The sequence below is a fragment of the Oncorhynchus keta genome, chromosome 2, assembly GCF_023373465.1.
Source record: "Oncorhynchus keta strain PuntledgeMale-10-30-2019 chromosome 2, Oket_V2, whole genome shotgun sequence".
Classification (NCBI taxonomy): Eukaryota; Metazoa; Chordata; class Actinopteri; order Salmoniformes; family Salmonidae; genus Oncorhynchus; species Oncorhynchus keta.
In genome coordinates, this window is record NC_068422.1 from 72,027,899 (window position 1) to 72,051,368 (window position 23,470).

A 23,470-nucleotide genomic window follows, 5' to 3' on the forward strand; every position below is an offset into this window, starting at 1 on the left:
CCCTTGTTTGGGTGTAGGGCCTGATCAGAGCCTGGAGGTACTGAGGTGCCGTTCCCCTCACAGCTCCGTAGGCAAGCACCATGGTCTTGTAGCGGATGCGAGCTTCAACTGGAAGCCAGTGGAGAGAGCGGAGGAGCGGGGTGACGTGAGAGAACTTGGGAAGGTTGAACACCAGACGGGCTGCGGCGTTCTGGATGAGTTGTAGGGGTTTAATGGCACAGGCAGGGAGCCCAGCCAACAGCGAGTTGCAGTAATCCAGACGGGAGATGACAAGTGCCTGGATTAGGACCTGCGCCACTTCCTGTGTGAGGCAGGGTCGTACTCTGCGGATGTTGTAGAGCATGAACCGACAGGAACGGGCCACCGCCTTGATGTTAGTTGAGAACGACAGGGTGTTGTCCAGGATCACGCCAAGGTTCTTAGCGCTCTGGGAGGAGGACACAATGGAGTTGTCAACCGTGATGGCGAGATCATGGAACGGGCAGTCCTTCCCCGGGAGGAAGAGCAGCTCCGTCTTGCCGAGGTTCAGCTTGAGGTGGTGATCCGTCATCCACACAGATATGTCTGCCAGACATGCAGAGATGCGATTCGCCACCTGGTCATCAGAAGGGGGAAAGGAGAAGATTAATTGTGTGTCGTCTGCATAGCAATGATAGGAGAGACCATGTGAGGTTATGACAGAGCCAAGTGACTTGGTGTATAGCGAGAATAGGAGAGGGCCTAGAACAGAGCCCTGGGGGACACCAGTGGTGAGAGCGCGTGGTGAGGAGACAGATTCTCGCCACGCCACCTGGTAGGAGCGACCTGTCAGGTAGGACGCAATCCAAGCGTGGGCCGCGCCGGAGATGCCCAACTCGGAGAGGGTGGAGAGGAGGATCTGATGGTTCACAGTATCGAAGGCAGCCGATAGGTCTAGAAGGATGAGAGCAGAGGAGAGAGAGTTAGCTTTAGCAGTGCGGAGCGCCTCCGTGATACAGAGAAGAGCAGTCTCAGTTGAATGACTAGTCTTGAAACCTGACTGATTTGGATCAAGAAGGTCATTCTGAGAGAGATAGCGGGAGAGCTGCCCAAGGACGGCACGTTCAAGAGTTTTGGAGAGAAAAGAAAGAAGGGATACTGGTCTATAGAATAGAAGTTCCTAGACAATTGAATTCTACAATTGTCCTGACAATGGATTAAAACAAGCTAAAATAAATCATTCTCTGCTCCAACTCCTTTCCGCCTTGAATTTGGAAGTTCTTCCTGGTAAGCCCTTCTGTGGATTATAGTATTATTGTCACTGAATGATGGTTTGCCAACTCTGTATTAGAGGTCGACCGATTCATCGGAATGACCGATTAATTAGGGCCAATTTCAAGTTTTCATAATCGGAAATCGGTCATTTTGGGCGCCAATTTTAATTTTTATATTTTTTTATACCTTTATTTAACCAGGCAAGTCAGTTAAGAACACATTCTTATTTTCAACGACGGCCTAGGAGCGGTGGGTTAACTGCCTTGTTCAGGAGCAGAACGACAGATTTTCAACGTGTCAGCTCGGGGGATCCAATCTTGCAACCTTACAGTTAACTAGTCCAACGCAATAACGACCTGCCTCTCTCTCGTTGCACTCCACAAGGTGACTGCCTGTTACGCGAATGCATTAAGCCAAGGTAAGTTGCTAGCTAGCATTACACTTATCTTATAAAAAACAATCAATCAATCATAATCACTAGTTAACTACACATGGTTGATGATATTACTAGATATTATCTAGCGTGTCCTGCGTTGCATATAATCTGACTGAGTATACAAGCATACAAGTATCTAAGTATCTGACTGAGCGGTGGTAGGCAGAAGCAGGCGCATAAACATCAATTCAAACAGCACTTTCGTGCGTTTTGCCAGCAGCTCTTCGTTGTGCTTCATCCATTGCGCTATTTATGACTTCAAGCCTATCAACTCCCGAGATGAGGCTGGTGTGTGTGAAATGGCTAGCTAGTTCGCGTGCGCTAATAGCGTTTCAAATGTCACTCGCTCTGAGCCTTCTAGTAGTTGTTCCCCTTGCTCTGCATGGGTAATGCTGCTTCGATGGTGGCTGTTGTCGTTGTGTTGCTGGTTCGAGCCCAGGGAGGAGCGATGAGAGGGACGGAAGCTATACTGTTACACTGGCAATACTAAAGTGCCTATAAGAACATCTAATTGTCAAAGGTTAATGAAATACAAAAATTGCTATAGAGGCAAATAGTCCTATAATTCCTATAATAACTACAACCTAAAACTTCTTACCTGGGAATATTGAAGACTCATGTTAAAAGGAACCACCAGCTTTCATAAGTTCTCATGTTCTGAGCAAGGAACTGAATCGTTAGCTTTCTTACATAGCACATATTGCACTTTTACTTTCTTCTCCAACACTTTGTTTTTGCATTATTTAAACCAAATTGAACATGTTTCATTATTTACTTGAGGCTAAATATATTTTATTGATGTATTAAGTTAAATAAGTGTTCATTCAGTATTGTTGTAATTGTCATTATTACACATTTTTAAAAATTGGCCGATTAATCGGTATCGGCTTTATTGGTCATCCAATAATCGGTATCGCTATCGGCGTTGAAAAATCATAATCGGTCGACCTCTACTCTGTATACCTTTGGCTTTTACAGTGAGTGGTGACCTTGCTTTGCCTGGGATACCTTGCTACACACAATAACACACAATACAGTACTTGCTGAAAAGTACAATATAAAATCCACACACAATCTCTATTGTCTTGTTCCTCTGTACCAGACCTGTCCACAGACAGTATAAATACTGATTACATCTGCCTGTGTGTTCCAGACACTAGCTCCCATGAGAGGAGATGTGAGGGGACAAGTGGAACGAGAGAGGAGAGGAGAAGGAGTGGGACACAGTAAAGATGAGAGGAACGCCAGTGAGGAGAGAGTTGAGAGGAGAGGAAGGTAAAGATATTGTGGGTTGACATTCCGCTGTTGTTTGAAGTCTTCTAATGAGACAACTGCAGCCGTAGAGGATCAGAGACAGAGAAGCAGACACTCCTGTCTCACCTTCGCTTAATGAGCCACTCATTAACCACGTGGGAGGCTCAGGCTGCCCCTTTGCACTACTCCTCCCTCACTGGATGGGAGGAAGTTGCCACTAGACACTGATCTGTGAAGGCCAGGATTTGGGGAGGTTAAGCTGATCCTCGATCTTTGGTTAAGGGCGACTTCTACCTCCCTAGGGCATTGGGCTAGCCTGCTGTACAGATCTCTGTACAAATGGGGAGACTGTGGGTCAGTCAGTGTGTATCTGAGGGGTTCACTGAACTCCACAGCATCAGCTGAACCATATGCAGTGATAAAGGCCTGAATAGCATTATGGGATGTCAAGAGCTCTGTCTCCATGGTGTGCTAGTTGTTTCCTCCCTTAGAGCAAATCTCTACAGGCCTGCTTGGTTCACTTAGCTCATCTAAATTTGAATGATTCACCGGCTGTTTGTTCCACCTGGTTTCCTGAAGGATGTAGACTGTGGTGTGAGGGGATGACAGAGGCTCGCCTCGTAGGAGGCTGTTGCTGATGTCGTGTCTTTGGCTATGCCGGATTAAGTGATATGACATGCTATTCTATGAGGTAATTTATCCGTAATTAATATTACCTGATTGAGCTAATCATGTAAATGTAATTAACTAGAGAGTCGGGCACCACAAAATAATATTTATAGAGCTGTTATCTTCCGAATAAACTCTTAAAGACCTAGCAATATTTTACATCAATAGCAGTCAATATTAATTGTCATCTTAATTCAGTCTCATCTGAAAGTTGTAAATTCTTGGTTATCTGCACGAAACCTGGCTCACAAGTTGAATCAGCAATACAAAATTGGGTTAAATTATTTATTTACTAAATACCTAACTAATCACACAGAATTACACATACACATAATTAAATCATAACTTGATTACAAATTACGTCAAATAGGAAAACGTCCCTAGTGGGCGGAACAGATATGACAGCTTGTTACACAAAAGAAAAGGGGCTGGGTTTGAGTGAAAGGGCGGGAAGACTGAGGAACAAAGGGAAGAAGCTGTGCTATCATAAATACAGTATCTTATGCATTCTCAATTACCGCCCATTTGGAAAAGGAAAATGCAATAAATATTTACTCTGAGCTGCGCTTCGGTAGGTTGGTGGTAGATGGAAAGCCATGTTGTCCAACCGAGTCCTTTGAAGAATGTCTCTGGTTGTCAATTGGATACGTTGTAGTAATGTCGTTGGGTGATAGACGGGACACTCTGTCTGTTCCTTCCTAACCCTCATTTGCATCTGCTGTTGCTACCACAATGGCTAGGAGGTATCACTTCTGTAGTGAATAAAAGTTCAAAGTTCATACCATTCGCAACCAAAGCTCATGCTGATGTTGGCCTCGTTCTGTAGTTATTATCTGAACCATTCTGACATAGGACCTTCGTCCTCACGTCCTCGGAACAGGGGGTTACATTGTCGTCAAGGCTTTATATAGGAAGGGAGAGGAGGGCGTGTTTGAATCGTTTTATTCCCCATGTCCCTTCACAGGGGCGGGCCACTGATTGAGCAGAGCCCTAGCTTATGAAAACCCAAATCTCACATTTTAGAAGCTAAAATCACATTTCATCCCATCACGAATAATTTCATATTCAAACATTTAAATTGAACAGCAATTCCATGTGAATCCGATAACTCGGATGTGTAGACTTTCCACTGTAAAGTTTGTCATCTTATCATTGATGAGAATGTCTCAGATGACAACCGAACTGACGTCATATTCATTAAGTACCACTGCATGTATTCCGTTGGTCGGATTACCAGAATATAGTTCATTTCCCCCCACCTTCTGATGTTCCCAGAATCTCTATGTTAAGCAAGGGTTTTGCAAATGTAACATCAGTAGGGCAGAGAGAGGAAAAAGGGGGGAAGAGGTATTTATGACTGTCATAAACCTACCCCCCAGGCCAACATCATGACACTGATTACTGCTGAGGTGTGGTGGTTACTCAGTTGCTTACATCCAGGTGAGTGCTACACTTTTTGGTGGTGGATCTGTTCCAGCCTACCTACAGAGGAGGAGTAGCTGTAAACTTCAGAGACAGATGCTGCCTGATGAAGCGCTCCCTGAATTATTGTTGATATTCTTTTTAAACAATATTGTTTGAAAAGCTCTATATAAAATAAATATATTATTATTAATCAACCCTATTCATTTACCATTCTTCAGATGCACTGCACCAAAAAAATCCCATCTCTGTAAACAATCTTTAGTATTTAGCTGGTTGTAATGTGCATTGATGTAGCAATATTTACCCGTGTGGATGACATTGGCTTATAAGGTCAATTAGATATAATGGTGTGAAATGGTTTGACTAGCCTAACGCAAACACAGTACATAGGGAATTGAATTGGACACGACCGTAATGCAGTTTGTTTTACAATCGCTAGGACTGATTTCTCAATACTTAAGTCACTTTTTCAAAACTCTTCACACGGTTCTTCAAACCAACTTTTAGCTTGGCACATCAGTTGCAAAATGCACTAAAATTACCAAAACACTTCATACATGTCTCAAATCAACTGATTCTTCCATAACACTAGCAAAGGTTGTCACCCCCCTGGTCACCTCGACGAGTCTCCTCCTGGTGGCTGACCTGCTGTATGCCACCTTAGCTCCCTTAGATCTGTCGGGGAGGGGACGGTCATCAGTGCAACGTCTGTCTCCCTTCTCGATAGGGCATCCGCGTTTCAATGCTTTGCCCCTGACCTGTGCACAACAGAAAAAGAGAAGCATTGAAGGGACAAGAACCACCTGGTGACCCGATCGTTTGTGTCCTTTCCCCTGGCCATCCAGACCAGGGGAGCATGGTCCGTGACCAGGGGGAAGTGGGTACCTAGCAGGTAATACTTGAGAGTGTCTAGCGCCCAGTTCACCGCTAGACACTCTTTCACCACAATAGAGTATTTCTTTTCCCTAGGCATCAGCTTTCGGCTGATGTACAGGATGGGATGCTCCTCCTCATTGTGTATCTGGGACAGAATTGCCCCTAGTCCCGTATCACATGCGTCTGTCTGGAACACCATCGGCACCTGGAAATCGGGCGTTACGAGAATCGGATGGGAGAACAGCGCTTCTTTCAGACTGTTGAACGCAGCTTCTGTCTCCTCCGTCCATTTCACTGTTTTCGGGAGGCGGGCCTTGGTTAGATCGGTGAGGGGGGAAGCTATAGCTGCAAAGTTGGGGATAAACCGGATATAGTATCCTGCAAGTCCCAGGAAGGACTTGACCTGTGTCTTGGTGCGTGGAACGGGCCAGTCACGCACTGCGTGAACCTTCCTCTCCTGAAGCTTGACGTTCCCCCGTCCGATCAAATACCCCAGGTACTCCACTTCCTCGAACCCTAGCATGCATTTCTTGGGGTTTGCAGTCAACCCGGCTTGTCTGAGTGCGTCCAGCACCGCTGGGAGAAGCGTCAGGTGCTCTTCCCAACCTTGGCTGTGGATGATTATATCATCCAGATATGCCGCTGCGTACTGCTGGTGGGGTCGAAGCACTCTGTTCATCAGCCGTTGGAAGGTGGGCGGGGCTCCGTGGAGACCAAACGGGAGCACCCAGTACTGATACAACCCGTCTGGTGTCGAAAACGCCGTCTTCTCCCGGGAGGAGGCTGCCAACGGTACCTGCCAATAACCTTTGGTCAGGTCAAGGGTGCTGATGTACTGGGCCTTTCCCAATCGGTCGATGAGCTCGTCCACCCTCGGCATGGGATATGCGTCGAACAAGCTGATGTCGTTCACCCCCCAGAAATCGTTACAGAAGCAGAGGCTACCGTCCGGTTTGGGCACCAACACGATGGGGCTGCACCATGCACTGTGGGACTCTTCCACGACCCCTATCCTCAGCATAGCCTCCACTTCCTGTTTCATGCCCTCCCTTCCGGCCTCCGGAATCCGACATGGCCTCTTTCGTACTGTTTCCCCGGGCTGAGTACGGATGTGGTGTTCAATGAGGGTCGTGCGGCCCGGCTTCTCGGAGAAAACCGCCGTGTTCCGATCGACGAGCTCCCTGAGCTCTTGCTTCTGTGCCGGGTCGAGGTCCTCATTGCTCGGGACCTCCACTGGTACCGTTGGCGTCCTGGGTCCCGACCATAACACGGCCAAGGCTGTCCTCTCGTGCCACTTCTTCAACAGGTTCACGTGGTAAATCTGTTGGGGTTTCCATCTCCCCGGTTGCCGTACTCAGTAATTGACAGGTCCCAGCTTCTCAATCACCTCATATGGTCCGTGCCATGTTGCCAGGAACTTACTTTCGGCCGTGGGGATCTCCCACCTGGAATTCTCGGGGCTGGGCTCCCCGATTGTTGACCTGGGCTTGGGCGCGTTGGGCCCTCTCCATATGTTCCCTCACGACTGGCCATATGGCTGTCATCCGCTCCCACATCGTCTCCACGTGCTCTACCACGCTGCGTAAGGGGGGTCGGTTGGGCTTCCCACACCTCCTTGGCGAGGTCCAGTAGGCCGCTTGGCCTCCTCCCATAGAGGAGTTTGAACGGGGAAAACCCAGTTAAGGATTGGGGTACTTCTCAGATTGAGAACATTATGTGGGGTAGTAGCTGGTCCAAGTTCTTCCCATCTTGCTCGATGATCTTCCGCAGCATCTGTTTGAGCGTTTTATTAAAGCGCTCGACGAGCACATCCGTCCGCGGGTGAAAAATGTAGGTCTGGATCTGCTTGATCTGCAGGAGGGCACACAACTCTTTCATGAGGCGGGACATAAACTCTGTACCTTGGTCTGTCAGGATCTCGTTCGGGATGCCCACCCGGCTAAAGAGGAGGAACAGCTCCCGGGCGATTCCCTTGTACACCGCCGCCCGTAGGGGAATGGCCTCAGGATACCTGGTGGCATAGTCCAATATTACCAAGATGTACCTGTGTCCTCATGCAGTCTTTACCAGGGGTCCCACTATGTCCATGGCGATGCGTTCAAAGGGCACCCTGATTATTGGCAGGGGGACCAGAAGGTTTTGGAAGTGTGCTTTCGGGGCAGTGAGTTGACACTCCGGGCAGCTGCGACAGTAGTCTTCCACATCCCGGGCCAGTGGAACCGGGCGGCGATCCGATCCCGGGTCTTCTCCATTCTCAGGTGTGCCCCAACAGGTGGGTGTGGGCCAGCTGAAGAACGGTTCCTACGTACCATCGGGGCAACACTACCTCTCGAAGTTCCCCCTGTTGGCGCGACACCTGATACAAAAGGTTATTCTTAATTTTGAAATGGGGGTATTGCCAGTCACTTACCCCCGGAAGTGGCTGTCCATCCACTGCTATCACTTGGGTGGCGGCAGCTTTCAAATTCGGAAATTCGGATCAAATTCGGATCCTCCCACAATTGTCCCCTCAGTTGGCCCCCCATGGGGGTCTCGACTGGCCCCTTGAAATCGAGGAGGGGGAGGCTGGGCTCCTCTTCCAGTGGTTCCCCAGGCGGTTCGAGTTTTGGCTCCCCCTCCGACTCCGGACCCGTAGAGTCAGGTTGGTTAACCGGCGGCTTCCGGGCCACACAGGTGATGGGTCGTCCCCACTTTCTTCTTCGGCCGGCTCGTACTTTCTTCCTCAACTCATGCCCCCATGGGGCCACGAACAGAGGACAATCCCATCCCACTAGGAGAGGTTCCGGCATATGGTGGGATACCGTTTTGTGTCACCGTGAACACAGGAAATGCACATCTCTCTACACCGTTCGGTCTCCTGGTTCAGCAGGCTCGTTGTCACGAGCGTAACCGTGGTTACGGAGTCTAATAGCGCTTCCGTGTCACATCCATCAACCTTCACCGGGACTATGGGTGCAGTTGACACGTGGTGTGCCCAACAGGAGGTGACATAGTTCACGGCATGACCCACCTCGCCTCCGGGGCTAGCTGATAGCATCGACTCCTCTCGAGCCGGGCAATTCCAGGCAATGTGCCCCTGGGCGCCACACCCAAAACACCTCCTTTGGTCTCCCTCTACCTGGGGTCGCCGGTGTCGGGTCGGCCCTACACCTGTTGTCTCTCCACGGGTTTGCGGTCCTTTGGCCCTGCCGACTGTCGGTTCGGGGTACACTGCGGTGGGGCTGTCCTTCCTTCCCTTTGGACGGGTCGCCGACTCGTCCCGGCTCTCACTCAGCAGTGCCTGAGTTTCATCTGCATCTCCACTGCTTCCAGGAGGCCCTCCAAGTTCTGGGATGCGCAAAAACTCGCCGCCCTCTTCATGTCATGGGTTATTGTCCATAAGAAGCGATCCAGGACCACTTTGTCGAGGATGGATAGGGTGGATACGTCGGTGAAGAGCCATGCCCTGGTGATGCGCAGTAGGTCGCTCATCTGGGCTCGGGGGGAGGCGTCAGGTACAAACCTCCAGTCGTGGAACTGTTAAGCCCGATGGGCTAGGCTGTACCCGTAGCGGCTGAGTATCTCCCGTTTGAGTCCATCGTAGTTATCCACCTGTTCGTCGTCCAGCTCCCAATACACCTTTTGGGCATTCACAGAGAAGAACGGGGCCAGCAGACTTGCCCACTGCGGTCTTGGCCATCCTTCCCGTAGTGCTGTCCGTTCAAATGTACAGAAGTATGTTTCGAGGTCATCGTCTTCCGTTAAAAACTGGTTGGGATGTGATCCAGGAGACGCTCCTCATTGCAGCTTCCTGAGTTCCTTAACGAGGCGGACATTTTGTTTTTCATTCCTGAACTGCCTGTTGTGCTTGTTGGGCCCGGACGAACTGAGCTATCAACTCGTCCATGCTGAAACTGTGTAAATGTCAACCCTGATCTGACCACATTATCAGAGTATCTGCATTCTACACCACTTGTGGCAGACCAGGGGGTTTGGTCAAGACATTTACATAGATCAGACACGGACAGAGTATGATCAGCTCGGATCAGCTCTGTGTTTATTAAATAATAAATCATGGTCTCCCCCATGAGACCCTCTCCAGGACACCATCTCCTGGGCTCCGGTTGGGCACGTCTCCTGTATCCTGTATCCTGTCGGGCACTCAACTCCCTCGGCTTAGCTCGGGTAAACATATCCAACCACATGGAAGCCACCTCACGTCCTCTAGTCCTCTCCCTGTGTGCTGCCCTTCTGGCAGCTTTATGGGCCTCGTACAGCTGGTGAGCAATCCGCCCTTGATTACTCACCAGCTCCCAAGCAGCCCCAATGTATACTCCATCTGTTACCAAGCCTTGACGAGTCTCCCCCTGGTGGCTGACCTGCTGTACGCCACAATACGTACTCCTCTCCCTCTCCCAGCCACTCTTCTTCCTCTGTCAGCCACTTCTCTATCTCTGGCTGGGTCCATGTTTACATTACAGTACTGCATTATTTTTAAGATGCCCTCTTTTGTATAGATGGTAATGAAATTCAAAGACTAACACCTGGGTAGGTGTTCAGCTGCAATGGGAATCAGATGTGGTTGGTCTAATTGTTTTGATAGTATTTCCTTTTTTAGATTTGGAATACATTTAAATGTAGCAAATTGCTATCTTATTCAACTCTGTGTAATGTTAGGGTTTTGAACTTAAGTTTAATAGTTTTAAAAAGAGTATCTAAGCATGTGCAAATTGGCCTGTAAGTACAGTGGGGCAAAAAAGTATTTAGTCAGCCACCAATTGTGCACATTCTCCCACTTAAAAAGATGAGAGAGGCCTGTCATTTTCATCATAGGTACACTTCAACTATGACAGACAAAATGAGAGAAAAAACTTATTTTCCACCATCATTTGCAAATAAATTCATAAAAAATCCTACAATGTGATTTTCTGGATTTTTTTCTCATTTTGTCTGTCATAGTTGAAGTGTACCTATGATGAAAAGTACAGACCTCTCTCATCTTTTTAAGTGGGAGAACTTGCACAATTGGTGGCTGACTAAATACTTGTTTTGCCCCACTGTACATAGAGTTTTGGTGGTGGTTGTGTCTGAGTGTCATGCCCTGGCCATAGAGAGGCTTTTATTCTCTATTTTGGTTAGGCCAGGGTGTGACTGGGGTGGACATTCTAGGTTCTTTATTTCTTTGTTTTCTATTTCTTTGTTTTTGCCTGAGTGTGGTTCCCAATCAGAGGCAGATGTCTATCGTTGTCTCTGATTGGGAATCAAACTTAGGCAGCCTTTTTCCCACCTGTGTTTTGTGGGTAGGTAGTTTCTGTTTAGTGTCTGCACTTGACAGAACTGTTTCGGGTTTTTACTTTGTTACTTTGTTCAAGTATTTTTTGAGAAATGAAATATCATGAACACTTACCACGCTGAGCTTTGGTCCGATCCTCATTCTGACGAGAGCCGTTACACTGAGTGAGAAAATAATTCATGAAATTTGAAAGATGTAGTCATTAAATGCATTTTGTGCCAAAGCAATGAATAATTATCCACAGTTTAGCCCACATAGACTGCTGTTGTGCTCACTGTGTGAAGCGTTTTGAAAAAGTGACCTAAGTATTGAGAAATGGGTCCTAGCGATTGTAAATAACTGTAAGTAGAGCCATTAAATCTGTGCAGGCCAGGCTCTTCAACTACCTCACCAGATATATATGCTGGTACGATCACCCATGTTACGACTCTAATAAAAGGCATTACCGAAGCCTGTCAGGCGTAACAGCATGACATTAGCCACGCTCAGACTCTGGGGCTGAAAACACAAGGTTAAAGGGTCATGATAGCCATAGTATCGGACCTGAAAGAAGTAACACCTGCCCTATATTGGTTTTGATGGGGGGAATGAAAGAGCCTGCGTCCACAGCTGTCAGCAGTCTCACACAGCAGCAGAGCAGCTCTGATTGTGAATGAAGCCCTGGTATGTGGTATGGTTTTGGCTATATTCTAGCCATTAGACCAGACCATGAGCAAGCTGGATAATGAAATGTGCCCATGCATATTTGAATAAATCTACAAAATCTATTATATGGAGGCTGCTGTCCTACTCCAATAACCCCATACTATATTCTACTTCATCAGTCCTCTAAGCAGACACACCCTCAGGGCATGCGTCAGGTGCAACCCCTCCCTGACAAAATTATTTGGGTTTAAGAATGTATTGAGGGTTGGAGGGAAAGTGTGAATATGGAAGAGGAATGTAGGGTACTGTGTGTGTGTGTGTGTGTGTGTGTGTGTGTGTGTGTGTGTGTGTGTGTGTGTGTGTGTGTGTGTGTGTGTGTGTGTGTGTGGGGAGGGAGGGAGGGAGGGAGGGAGGGAGGGAGGGAGGGAGGGAGGGAGGGAGGGAGGGAGGGAGGGAGGGAGGGAGGGAGGGAGGGAGGGAGGGAGGGAGGGAGGGAGGGAGGGCCTAAGATCAGACTGTGAGAATAGCTTCTACTAGATGAGTTCTCCCCAGAGGCCGGAATAGGCTTGCCCACGGCTGTCTGTCTCTTTGAATCTCCCAGCAAGAGAAGGAGAGAGAGAGGAGGGATGGATGGAAGAGTTGTAGTTAAAATTAGTTAGGAGAGAGAGGGAGGGAGGAGAGATGAAGACAGAAAGGGGTTATAAAGAAATTCCACCTCTGCTATATCTCTCTCTTTTTTTCTCTCTCTCTAAACTAGTTACAGTCATCCCAGTCCCCTTTGTTAATTTCTTTCCTCTACCCCTCCTGTAACCCTCCTCTTCTGTCTACTCCCACCCCCACTTCTCCTTGAATAATTGATCAGTAACACATTTTTCCTCCCAGCAAGGTTGGTGAGAGAGATGGAGAGAAACGGTTGTTGCTCTCTCTCAACCCATTAAGTGTCTCTCTGGCAGCCCATTGGTGGGAATATACCCATAATACATTCACATTGAGAAGGAAAGGTGACATTCATACATTAGACTTGTATGGCAGCTGTTGAATGGATACTAAGCAGTAGCCCACTTGTGAAAGCACACACACACACAAACCAACCAACCACTTGTCCTTGTTGTCCTGACCCCTCCTGTTGTTTTTGGCTGACGGTTACAAATTGAAAATTAGAAAAAATAAAGAGGACTTAGAAATTACTTTGGCTATTTCTTTGACTTTTGGCCCCTTGTTAAATGCAGCCTCAGGTATTTCCTTGTTATTGTTATTTCCCTTCTTCTCTTGTCTCTGCCTTCTCTCACTGCCCTTCACTCTATGTTCTCTCTGGGGTTGTACTCAGGGATCTCTCTGTCTCTGTCTCTGTCTCTCCTCTCTACCAGGGTGTACTGTATATTGAAAATGTAATAGAATGTAAGATAAGGGGGGAGGGAGGAGTATACATGTAATGGAAAAGAAGAATGGACAAACTCAATTGGAAAGAAAAATTGAGAGAGAGTGAGAGATAAGAAAACACATCTGGGGAGAGAAAGATGAGGGAGAAGAGGGGTAATCTGCCTTAGTGAAGACTGAGATAATTGCCTGGTATGCTGGGCTGTCAATAGCAGTAGTCTGGCTGAGGGGAGCGGCGGAGAGACTGGGGGCTCCATCAAACAGTAGAATGCCTCTGTATCTGACCCCCCCAGGCCCCTCAGCCAATCCATGGCTCACTGATCATTAGCCTAGCCAGAGCAGCCTATAATGAGGATCGAGGGGGGTGACGGGGTAAGCTAGAAAGACAGTTGCAAGGGTCTCCCCCTTTAGCAAAATGATGAGCACAGTATAGATCAGCCAGTCTCAACAAACAGCATATAATGAGGCTATAATGATTCCCAAAATACTCTCATACACTCAGGCTTTAACAGGGGCTTCCACTGTGCCTCAGTAGGATTGGTTATAGTGCACAGTGTGATGCTTGGCTCAGAGCCAGTAAACTGGACTTGACCTTATCTAGAGGTAACAAAGTCATTGGGTCCAGCCAAACTCAGCAAGAGGGCTATTAACAACTTTATCCAATTGTTATTCGCTCCCCACAATACATAAACTGTTGTAGAAAATAAATGTACTAGTTTTATGATGTAACTCAAGGGTTTCCCTCTCTGTCTGTAGGGTAACTGTGCCCCAGGTGTCTCTTTAAGGCAGAAGGACACAGATACTGGGCTGTAGTGGCTGTCTCCCTGAATGGGTGTTTAGTCGTTGGGTAGATAAAGACTTCCTTGTGAGGCCTGTGTCTGTCTGTGTGTGCGTGTCTGTGGGCATGGTGTAGATAGACACAGTGATACAGGGCTCCCTCTGTGGGGGGACAGACACACAATGATGCCTTTTAGGTGGGGGATTGGAAGTGTGGATGCGTAGAGGACAAGGTGGAAGTCGGGTTACTGGAACTGGGAAGATGGGTGCAATATATCTCAATTTAACCCCAGAGGAAGTGATGAACTGACCACAGTGTACACTTGTGCCACAATGCCAAACTAAAAAAATGACCCACCTCTTACACACAAAAAAAATGAAGGTTTCTCAAGGGTTCTTTGGGAAGGGGGGATGGTTCTATATGGAACCATCCTGACCCAAAGAACCCTTTGAGCCCTTCAATGGTTCTTTGCAGCTCAATTTTATTTTACTTTAGTGATAATTCAAATGTACGGGCGGCAGCTCATTCAAATATTTTGGGGCGTGGTTTATTCACAGCTTTTTTTGTGCAACCGTGAGTGAGGGTGTAATTCCAGTTGTTCTAAACTGTTGTGTTACGCTATTAAATATGAAATATGACTAAGGCCAGTGATGTTGTCTTGTGAAAGATTCACATATGGCCTTGTGTCAATTCAGAATGATTGACTAAGTCAGTAGATATCAATAATCTCCTCAGGGACCCACAGCCATTCCAGAGCTGGCACACAAAATAATAACTGCAATGGAATTTTAACAATATAATATGGCTAGAAAACCAGAATATAAACCACGCTACGGTTCTACAAAGAACCTTAAGATTGAGAATGGTCCTTTTTTGTTGCAATGGTATATAGAATATTTTTGAATGGTTCTATATGAAACCTTAGGAAGGGGTTCTTTATAGCACCATGCAGGTTCCATTTAGAACCTTATGAGCATGGTTCTTTATAGGACCTTTAAAAAAAAGGGTTCCGCCTTGGTTGGTTCTATAAAGAACTTTATCAATCTAAAGGTTCTTTGTAGAACATATAGATTTTAAAATGTTTGCCTTACTAGCCATATTATATACTGTAGTTAAAATTCCATCCAAAATGCCATCCAACTACCATCCTTTAGCCATCCCCTAATTACTATCCTCCCCCATTCCTTTTTTCTATCCATCCAATCCACCCACCCTCCATCCATCTATCCACCACTCCTCCATCGCTCCCCTTACCCCGGTACTCACGTCTCCTCTCGGTGACGTGCAGCAGGCCAGCGGTGTGTCCTGGGAGCCCTCCCTCCTCTTCCCCCACTGGGTGATGGTACAACTCCTTGGAAAGGTCCCCTGAGCTGGAGGGCTTCAGCAACTTCTGGATGTCTTTATTGGGCTCTGTGGTGGTAAACACACACACATACACACACATGTAAGTACGCACACACACAGGAAAAGAGGGAGAGAGCAAATGAGACAGGTAAGAGTGAGTGATCGTTGTCACTGTCTAGCCCTTCCTGCATCCATGATCTCCTTTTATTCATGTTTGGCAGATGTGTTTTGTGATGCATTTATGCTGTGTGCTGGTAATCATATTTAGCCGCTGTGCGTCTCGCCTCAGGAAGCAGTGAGTGACTAGCAGGCTATTCTGGGTGACCATGCCCATCCATCTTCTCCTGAGGATATCTTGTGTGACATTTGTTTACGGACCCACCCTGCTGTGCACAATGCAGTATAACACAGACACACACACTTGCACACATACGTGCATACATACATGAATACACACATGAATACACACACACACACACACACACACACACACACACACACACACACACACACACACACACACACACACACACACACACACACACACACACACACACACACACACACACACACACACACACACACACACACACACACACACACACACACACACACACACACACACACACACACACACACACACAGTCTAAATAAACACTGCATAAAATACCAGTATTGGCATTTGGGTTGCAACAGAAAGCGTATAGCCACCAATCTAGAATCTCAAAATGTGTTGAAAAATCAATAATTATTACATTTTCTGCAATGGAACCCCACAGTGTACGTTTCAAAGTGGAAAATTCTGTTTTTATAGCATTTCAATTGTCAGATGAGAAGGAGTTTGTCTTACTTCTATTTTCAGATATCTTGTTGCTCCTGTCTTTCTACAGAGCCTGTTTCACTGTCCTGTGCTGTGCTTTGCTCACATGGAAAATTCTGTTTTTATAGCATTTCAATTGTCAGATGAGAAAGAGTTTGTCTTACTTCTATTTTCAGATATCTTATTATTCCTGTATTTCTACAGAGCCTGTTTCACTGTCCTGTGCTGTGCTTTACTCACAGGGAAAAGACAATGTGTTTTGTTATGTAAAAGGTTGTCTAGTGACAGTAGCTCTACTGTTTCAGTTTCACTACCTCCGTTTCAATGAACCACCGCCTCAGAGCCTCCATATACTCACTCACATGTTTTATTTAAAGAGTTAAAACTCTGAAACTCTCATTTCATCCACTTCACTAAACCTTTTTACTGTGGTTCTCTATCCCTTTATTTCCCCTCTCATTTCAGAGTTTAGGTTTTTATCCCTTTGGACTACAATTACCACAGGGCCATCATTCTGTGTAGCTTTTCAAAGAGGACAAGGGATGAAATGTTCATATTACTCTTCTACCAGGCTCACACAGTTAGATGATCCACTTTCTATTGAATAACTCCCCCACATCTAGTGTAATATTTAGTGTAATAGGAGGGGTTGAACAGAAGGTTAACCACGAGTACTGATGATAATCTACAGTAACATTAATCCCCAGGTTATTACATCACCTACTGTATCCACATGAACCCCTGAATAGCTGTGCTCCTTTTCCTTAACACTGCATGCTGTGGGCTTTACCATAGACAGGTTTACACATGCACTGTGTGTGTGTGTGTGTGTGTGTGTGTGTGTGTGTGTGTGTGTGTGTGTGTGTGTGTGTGTGTGTGTGTGTGTGTGTGTGCGTGAATGTATGAAGTTGTGTGTAAAGGTAGTTTAGATCTCCTCCAGTGTGTGTGAGTCACGTACAGACAGTGATGGAAATAGACTTATGTGGATGTGCTTGTGTACTAGGCCGAGTTGGACATTCAATTAGGTTTAAATTGAAAACGGCTGTCTCATCTGATGTTCTGAGACAACACATTCCTTGGAGGAAGACTGCATTCCACCAGGCTCTGAGTCATGGAATATTATCCAGGGAGCTGAGGTGTATCTTAGAAGACTCACAAACCAACATACAGTCACATACAGATACCTCTAGTCTCTCTCACACATGCCTATATACACCTAAACATTCAGTACACTTACATGCGCAGTCATCAACAGCGCACACTCCCCACTCTAGTAGAAATCCATACACACTTGATCAAACTGTCACACATTCACACACACGTGCACATTTTCACACATGTAAGTGTACATGCGAACACACACACACACACACACACACACACACACACACACACACACACACACACACACACACACACACACACACACACACACACACACACACACACACACACACACACACATCTCAGGTGGTGTCCTGTACTAACTCCAGTCCATCCAAAAGGCTTCTTAACAGCTTCTACTCCCAAGCCATAAGACTCCTGAACAGCTAATCAAATGGCTATTTGCATCGTCTCCCCCCCCCTCCCCTTTTACGCTGCTTCTACTCTCTGTTTATAATCTATGCATAGTCACATAGTCACATTGACTCTGTACCAGTACCCCCTGTACTGTTACTTTATTGCCGCTCTTTAATTATTTGTTATTTGTTATTTTTGTCTTTTTTTATTTTTTTTATCTATTTTTTACTTAATAACACCAGTTTTTCTTAAAACTGCATTGTTCGTTAAGGGCTTGTAAGTAAGCATTGCACTATAAGGTTATATTCGGCACATGTGACAAATACAATTTGATTTGATTTGATCTCCAGATTCCTCTGAGTCATGCGGCACATTGCTACCTCACTGACTCTGCAGCAACAAGCGTTAGCGCAGAACACAGCAGACAGGGAGGAGAGAGGGATGGAGATAGGTGAGAGGGAGAGCGGGATGAAGGTGTGGGTGAAAAGAGGAAAGAGATAGGTGAGAAAGTAGCAGCAGGAGTGTTCTAGAGGTTAACATCCTAACTCCCTGCTGGGCTGCCCTCCCCAAGCCTCTGTTGGACATCATCATCATGTTGTCCCTCAGACTGCACAATCACTGTGGAAACGTCCTTAGGAATGGAGAAGAGCATCTTTGGCACAGATTGTGTGTGTGTGTGTGTGTGTGTGTGTGTGTGTGTGTGTGTGTGTGTGTGTGTGTGTGTGTGTGTGTGTGTGTGTGTGTGTGTGTGTGTGTGTGTGTGTGTGTGTGTGTGTGTGTGTGTGTGTGTGTGTGTGTGTGTGTGTCACACAGAGAAGGGTGTGGCATTTCAAAGGGTTGGCAAAGCAAGTCACAGACTAAACATGATGGATTCCCATTTCACCCTGGATACAAGGCTTGCTGTTGGCTATCGATTTATTTTTGCAGCGAGGGTCCAAACAAGCTGAGAGAATACAGCTCCACTTTCCCTTCTCTATAATGAGGTGGTGATACTATTTACCGTTTGCTGCTTCATTTCCCATGTCTGTTACCCCCCTCTGTCTGTCAATCTGCCTCATAGTCACACAATTAATGTTTACACCACTGGAGGCTGCTGAGGGGAGGATGGCTCACAATAATGGCTGGAATGTAGTGAATGGAATGGCATCAAACACATGGAAACCATATGTTTGATGTATTTGATACCATTCCACTCCAGCTATTACCACGGGCCCATCCTCCCCAGTTAAGGTGCCAGCAACCTCCTGTGGTTTACACCTTAAATCAATTGCCAATCATGTTTTACATGCATAGACACACACAGAGTATTCAATCAAAGTGTAGTAGGGATTTTTCAAGGTGAATAAAAAATAAGAGCAGTCACAGATGACATCAATCAAAATCAATCTGGTTTAATACAACTCTTCCAGAACAGAAGCAGATAACATATTCTAATCTCACAGCACCAATGTTCCGTAAACGCCCACTGAGAGGCTTGTAGGAAGTCACAAAATCAGCTGCTACAGAATTACATAGTGTCACAGAATACAATAACAGTCAGTGTCCTCTGTCCGTGTACCTCCAGTCTGGAGTCAATCACTATCAACAGATATGAGAAAAATCTATAATATTCAGTGTCAGGTCTAGTGACCATCAAACCATACACAAATGAGTGTCTGAATTAGAACACTGGGAATCTTATGTGTTGGCCTGCATAAACATCTTAAATATTCCCATTACACAATGGCACATCACAGTATGAAAGGCTCATCCCAGTATGTAATGCCTTGCTTCCATTATTTTGTTAGCCACCAAGTATGACTATACATGGCACATGTCAATGTTGATACTATAAATATGTGTACTGTAAATAATGCTCTAGAATGAGATGGATCTGCTAGGTAGTGCAGTGATAGTGACATATGAGGAGACTCATTGACTAAACCAGCTACTAGTACCAATGTGGCTCTGGGGACTGAGGTTGTATGTGTCTTTATCCTTAGTGGGTCAGACATACATCCTAGATGAATGAGTGTCAGTCCTACATGGTCTAGGGTAAATGTGTCAATGAGTCAGGTAGCTAGCCTAGCCACCTAACGTGCCCCCAACCTGAGACACTTTTCAAAAGAGAGGACTGTTAATCTGTTTCTCAAGGCTCTGGAATGGCTTATTGTACAATCCTACTGATCATATGAAAGTAATAAACTTAACCTCGCCGTCTGCAGAGATCTCTGGTATAACCAAGCCATATCAAATGAGTAATTGGATGGGGTCTTATTCACTAGGACCGTCTCTAATAGGTCAGTCAACGTGATGAATGAGCTGACACTACCTCATGCTCCTCTTGACCCAGTGTGCCCTACTTACTGTAAATGCCTACTGACTGAGCACTCAGTGTGTGTCATGAGCAGACCATCCGTACACAGTGTGTTTAATGGAACATGGTGAACACACCACCAGCCAACAGTGAAAGGACTGGAGTGTGCTGTTTGAAAGGCTGCTCTTTCAGGTTTTGGCTCACACTGCTCCTAGCAATCACGCAGGACTTCCTCTGAATCAGGTTCACGCACACACACAGTGATTGCATTCACCACAATAGTTTAATCAAACTCAACATATCGAATCAAATCAATCTTCTTTCAACAGTAAAGGCAACAGGAAGTAAGTCTCTCCACGCCCTTCTCCCACCACACTGTTATTTCTCTCATCGAACATCCATCCTTTTTTCCTTTATCACAGATAACAATCCATCCTACAGGAAATGATGTTGCTATGATCCGTTTTATCAATGTCATTAAGGTATTGTGTCGAATTGATACCATACAAATCACATCTTGTTTACCACATCTTATTAACTACATTGTGTCAACACAGGGTACTGAAATAGCTCTACACACAACAACATCCTTCATTTCTGAAAACAGCAACATGAACATGTGTTCATCTTCCTTCCGTTCCCAACCATGTCATTACATGTAAGCATTCAATACATATTTCACATGCATTTAGTCTAAACATACTAAGAATAGTATGGATTCATTAACACGTTATATATTCTCCAATTCAAACCTGTAGAAACATCCACCACTATCTTATTTCCATCCTTAATGTTGGCTACTGTTTCCTCTACTCTACAGTATCATCTGCAGTCCACTGATGTGCACTGCAGGTGGGCTAATACATTAACAGAACCCACTGTTAAGAGAATTAACTACACTAATATACTATTATACAGTCAAAGCTGGCAGAGTACATGATTTAACTAACATAACCATCTAGGCTGCTAGAGTATATGTCTGGGGTAAAACAGAGCACCTATTCTCAGAAACCAAGTCTGGGCTAACAGAGAATTTAAATGTGACAATAGAGTGAAAGAGGCTGGTATGATAGACTAACATGGAATAGACATAACATAGAGTCCATCTGGAAAGACATGGTGATGGACAGTCTGGTCTAGGCTGATGTATTCTATGCTAACAGTGGATAACATAAAGCTGCACCTACCTGGGCTCCCTGCCCCTCCCTGTGCCTCCATGCAGCCGAGCCGAGAGTGCTGTGCTGTCTATCACAACAGCATGGGAGTGGGGGAGACAGACTGAGAGAGATGGAGGGAGAGAGAGGTATGCCAGCTCTCGTTCTCCACAGCTGCACTCCTTTTTTACTCTGTCGTTCTCTTCCTCACTGCCTGGTGCTCATCCCTGCTCAGTGCTCTCTCACACACCACCAGCCTGCCCAATACAGACCTGAGAACACACTGAGTTCACCGCTCTGCTGCGCTGAGAGAGAGAGAGAGAGAGAGAGAGAGAGAGAGAGAGAGAGAGAGAGAGAGAGAGAGAGAGAGAGAGAGAGAGAGAGAGAGAGAGAGAGAGAGAGAGAGAGAGAGAGAGAGAGAGAGAGAGAGAGAGAGAGAGAGAGAGAGAGAGAGAGAGAGAGAGAGAGAGAGAGAGAGAGAGAGAGGGGCAAAACCCAGAACCACTTTGTTCTATAATAACATTGTAAAAAAGCTCAGCGAATGCAGAATACAAAGAGATCTAGAGAGAGAAAGTGAGAGAGAGCAGGATGGGCAGACTGCCCAGATTGAGAGAGGGTGGCTGTAGGAGGGGTGTTGGTGGGGCTTTGGATAAAGGGAAGGGGAGAGTGGGATACACCACATGGGTGAGAAGTCACAGAGTCACTATGTGTGTGAGCGTGTGTGCCAATGACTGTATATATGAATGGACAAAGTCACTGATCACATAACACCATGGATTCCTATGTGAAGACTCAATAGCCAAATTAAGCCGGTTAAGATGGCGTATCATGCGCAGTTTGAGCTACTCCAGCTAGCTCAGTGCTGTCCCTTTTAAATGGGCTCCCGAGTGGTGCAGCGGTCTAAGGCACTACATCTCAGTGCTAAAGGCATCACTAAAGACACCCTGGTTTGGAACCAGGTTGTATCACAACTGGCTGTAATTGGGAGTCCCATGGGGTGTGGCACAATTGGCCCAGCATTGTCCGGGTTTGGCCGGTGTAGGCCGTCATTGTAAATAAGAATTTGTTCTGAACTGATTTGCCTGGTTAAAAACAAATGAGAAAGAGAAAGGCTGCAGGCTACCATTAGCAACTAAATTATCCATATACCTTCTTTTCTGTGTGATTTTTTAAATAACCGGTTCAAGGACATACTGTACATCTTGTGTGTTAAAGGCAACTATTGGTACCATGATTGTCATCCATTTAAAAAAAAAAAAATGTACACGAAAATTGGCCATGAAGATTCCCATTTTTCTGCTAACAATGCCTGCAGTACCGCAGTTGGCCTTGAACATCCGCGGCTTCAATGAGCGGGGGCAGTCGTTCTCCACTGGTGTATGCGAATCTGCATACACCTTATTAGATAAACATCTTAACACTCCAGTTATAAGCCTTGTCCCACAGCAGCATAAAAATATTATGATAAGCACAGGACAACAGTACTGCCGATTAGTTTCCTGAAAAGGATTTACTCTAGTAGAGGGACGGGGCAGAGAGAGAGATGACACTTTACCCATTCACCTTTGGAAATGTGGATACAGATGTAAGATCTTCATTTAATCACCCTGTTGCAGGAGAAGTTCGCTGAAATGTAGGAATTTTAAAACATTTTGTGCATTTGAGGTTTGAAAAGGCTTCTGAAGTTTGTAATTTCCACTTTGAAATTTCAGACTTGATTTTCCCTTACAAAAACTGTATCAATCCCTACAAAAAGGTACATTTATTATAATCCACACAATAATTGACATTTCCTTTTGCTGCAAGATTATTTTCCTGCTGTAGCTAACTGGCTCAAATTAAGATCCTACATCTGTACATCACTCTTAACATACAGTACCTTTCAAAAGTTTGGACACACCTACCTACTCATTACTCAATCCATCTGGTTTGCGCTTAGTGGGACTATCATTTGTTTTTCAACAGGACAATGACCCAACACAGCTCCAGGCTGTGTAAGGGCTATTTTATTTTATTTATTTATTTCTTTTTCTTTTTATTTAACCTTTTTTTAACCAGGTAGGCTAGTTGAGAACAAGTTCTCATTTACAACTGCGACCTGGCCAAGATAAAGCATAGCAGTGTGAACAGACAACAACACAGAGTTACACATGGAGTAAACAATTAACAAGTCAATAACACAGTAGAACAAAAAGAGTTTAAATACATTGTGTGCAAAAGGCATGAGGAGGTAGGCAATAAATAGGCCATAGGAGCTAATAATGACAATTTAGCAGATTAACACTGGAGTGATAAATGATCAGATGATTATGTGCAAGTAGAGATACCGGTGAGTGATGGAGTGCTGCATCAGATGACCTGGCCTCCACA

General features: G+C 45.7%; 1 protein-coding gene across 2 annotated transcripts in view; it reads right to left on the reverse strand.

Annotated features, from left to right (window-relative positions):
- The window catches only part of LOC118372448 (dysbindin domain-containing protein 1-like), a 42,459-nt gene extending 21,063 nt beyond the window's left edge, over positions 1–21,396 (reverse strand). The window contains exons 1-2 of one of the 2 annotated variants that reach the window (XM_035758351.2): positions 21,134–21,396; positions 15,220–15,375 (exon numbers count right to left, since the gene is read on the reverse strand). In XM_035758351.2, the coding sequence (XP_035614244.1) occupies positions 15,220–15,375; positions 21,134–21,164 (187 nt within the window). In that variant the 5' untranslated portion in view covers positions 21,165–21,396. The remainder of the gene's footprint in view (positions 1–15,219; positions 15,376–21,133) is intronic. The other variant, XM_035758352.2, reaches the window with a different exon arrangement.
- Between the last annotated feature and the right edge of the window lie 2,074 nt (positions 21,397–23,470).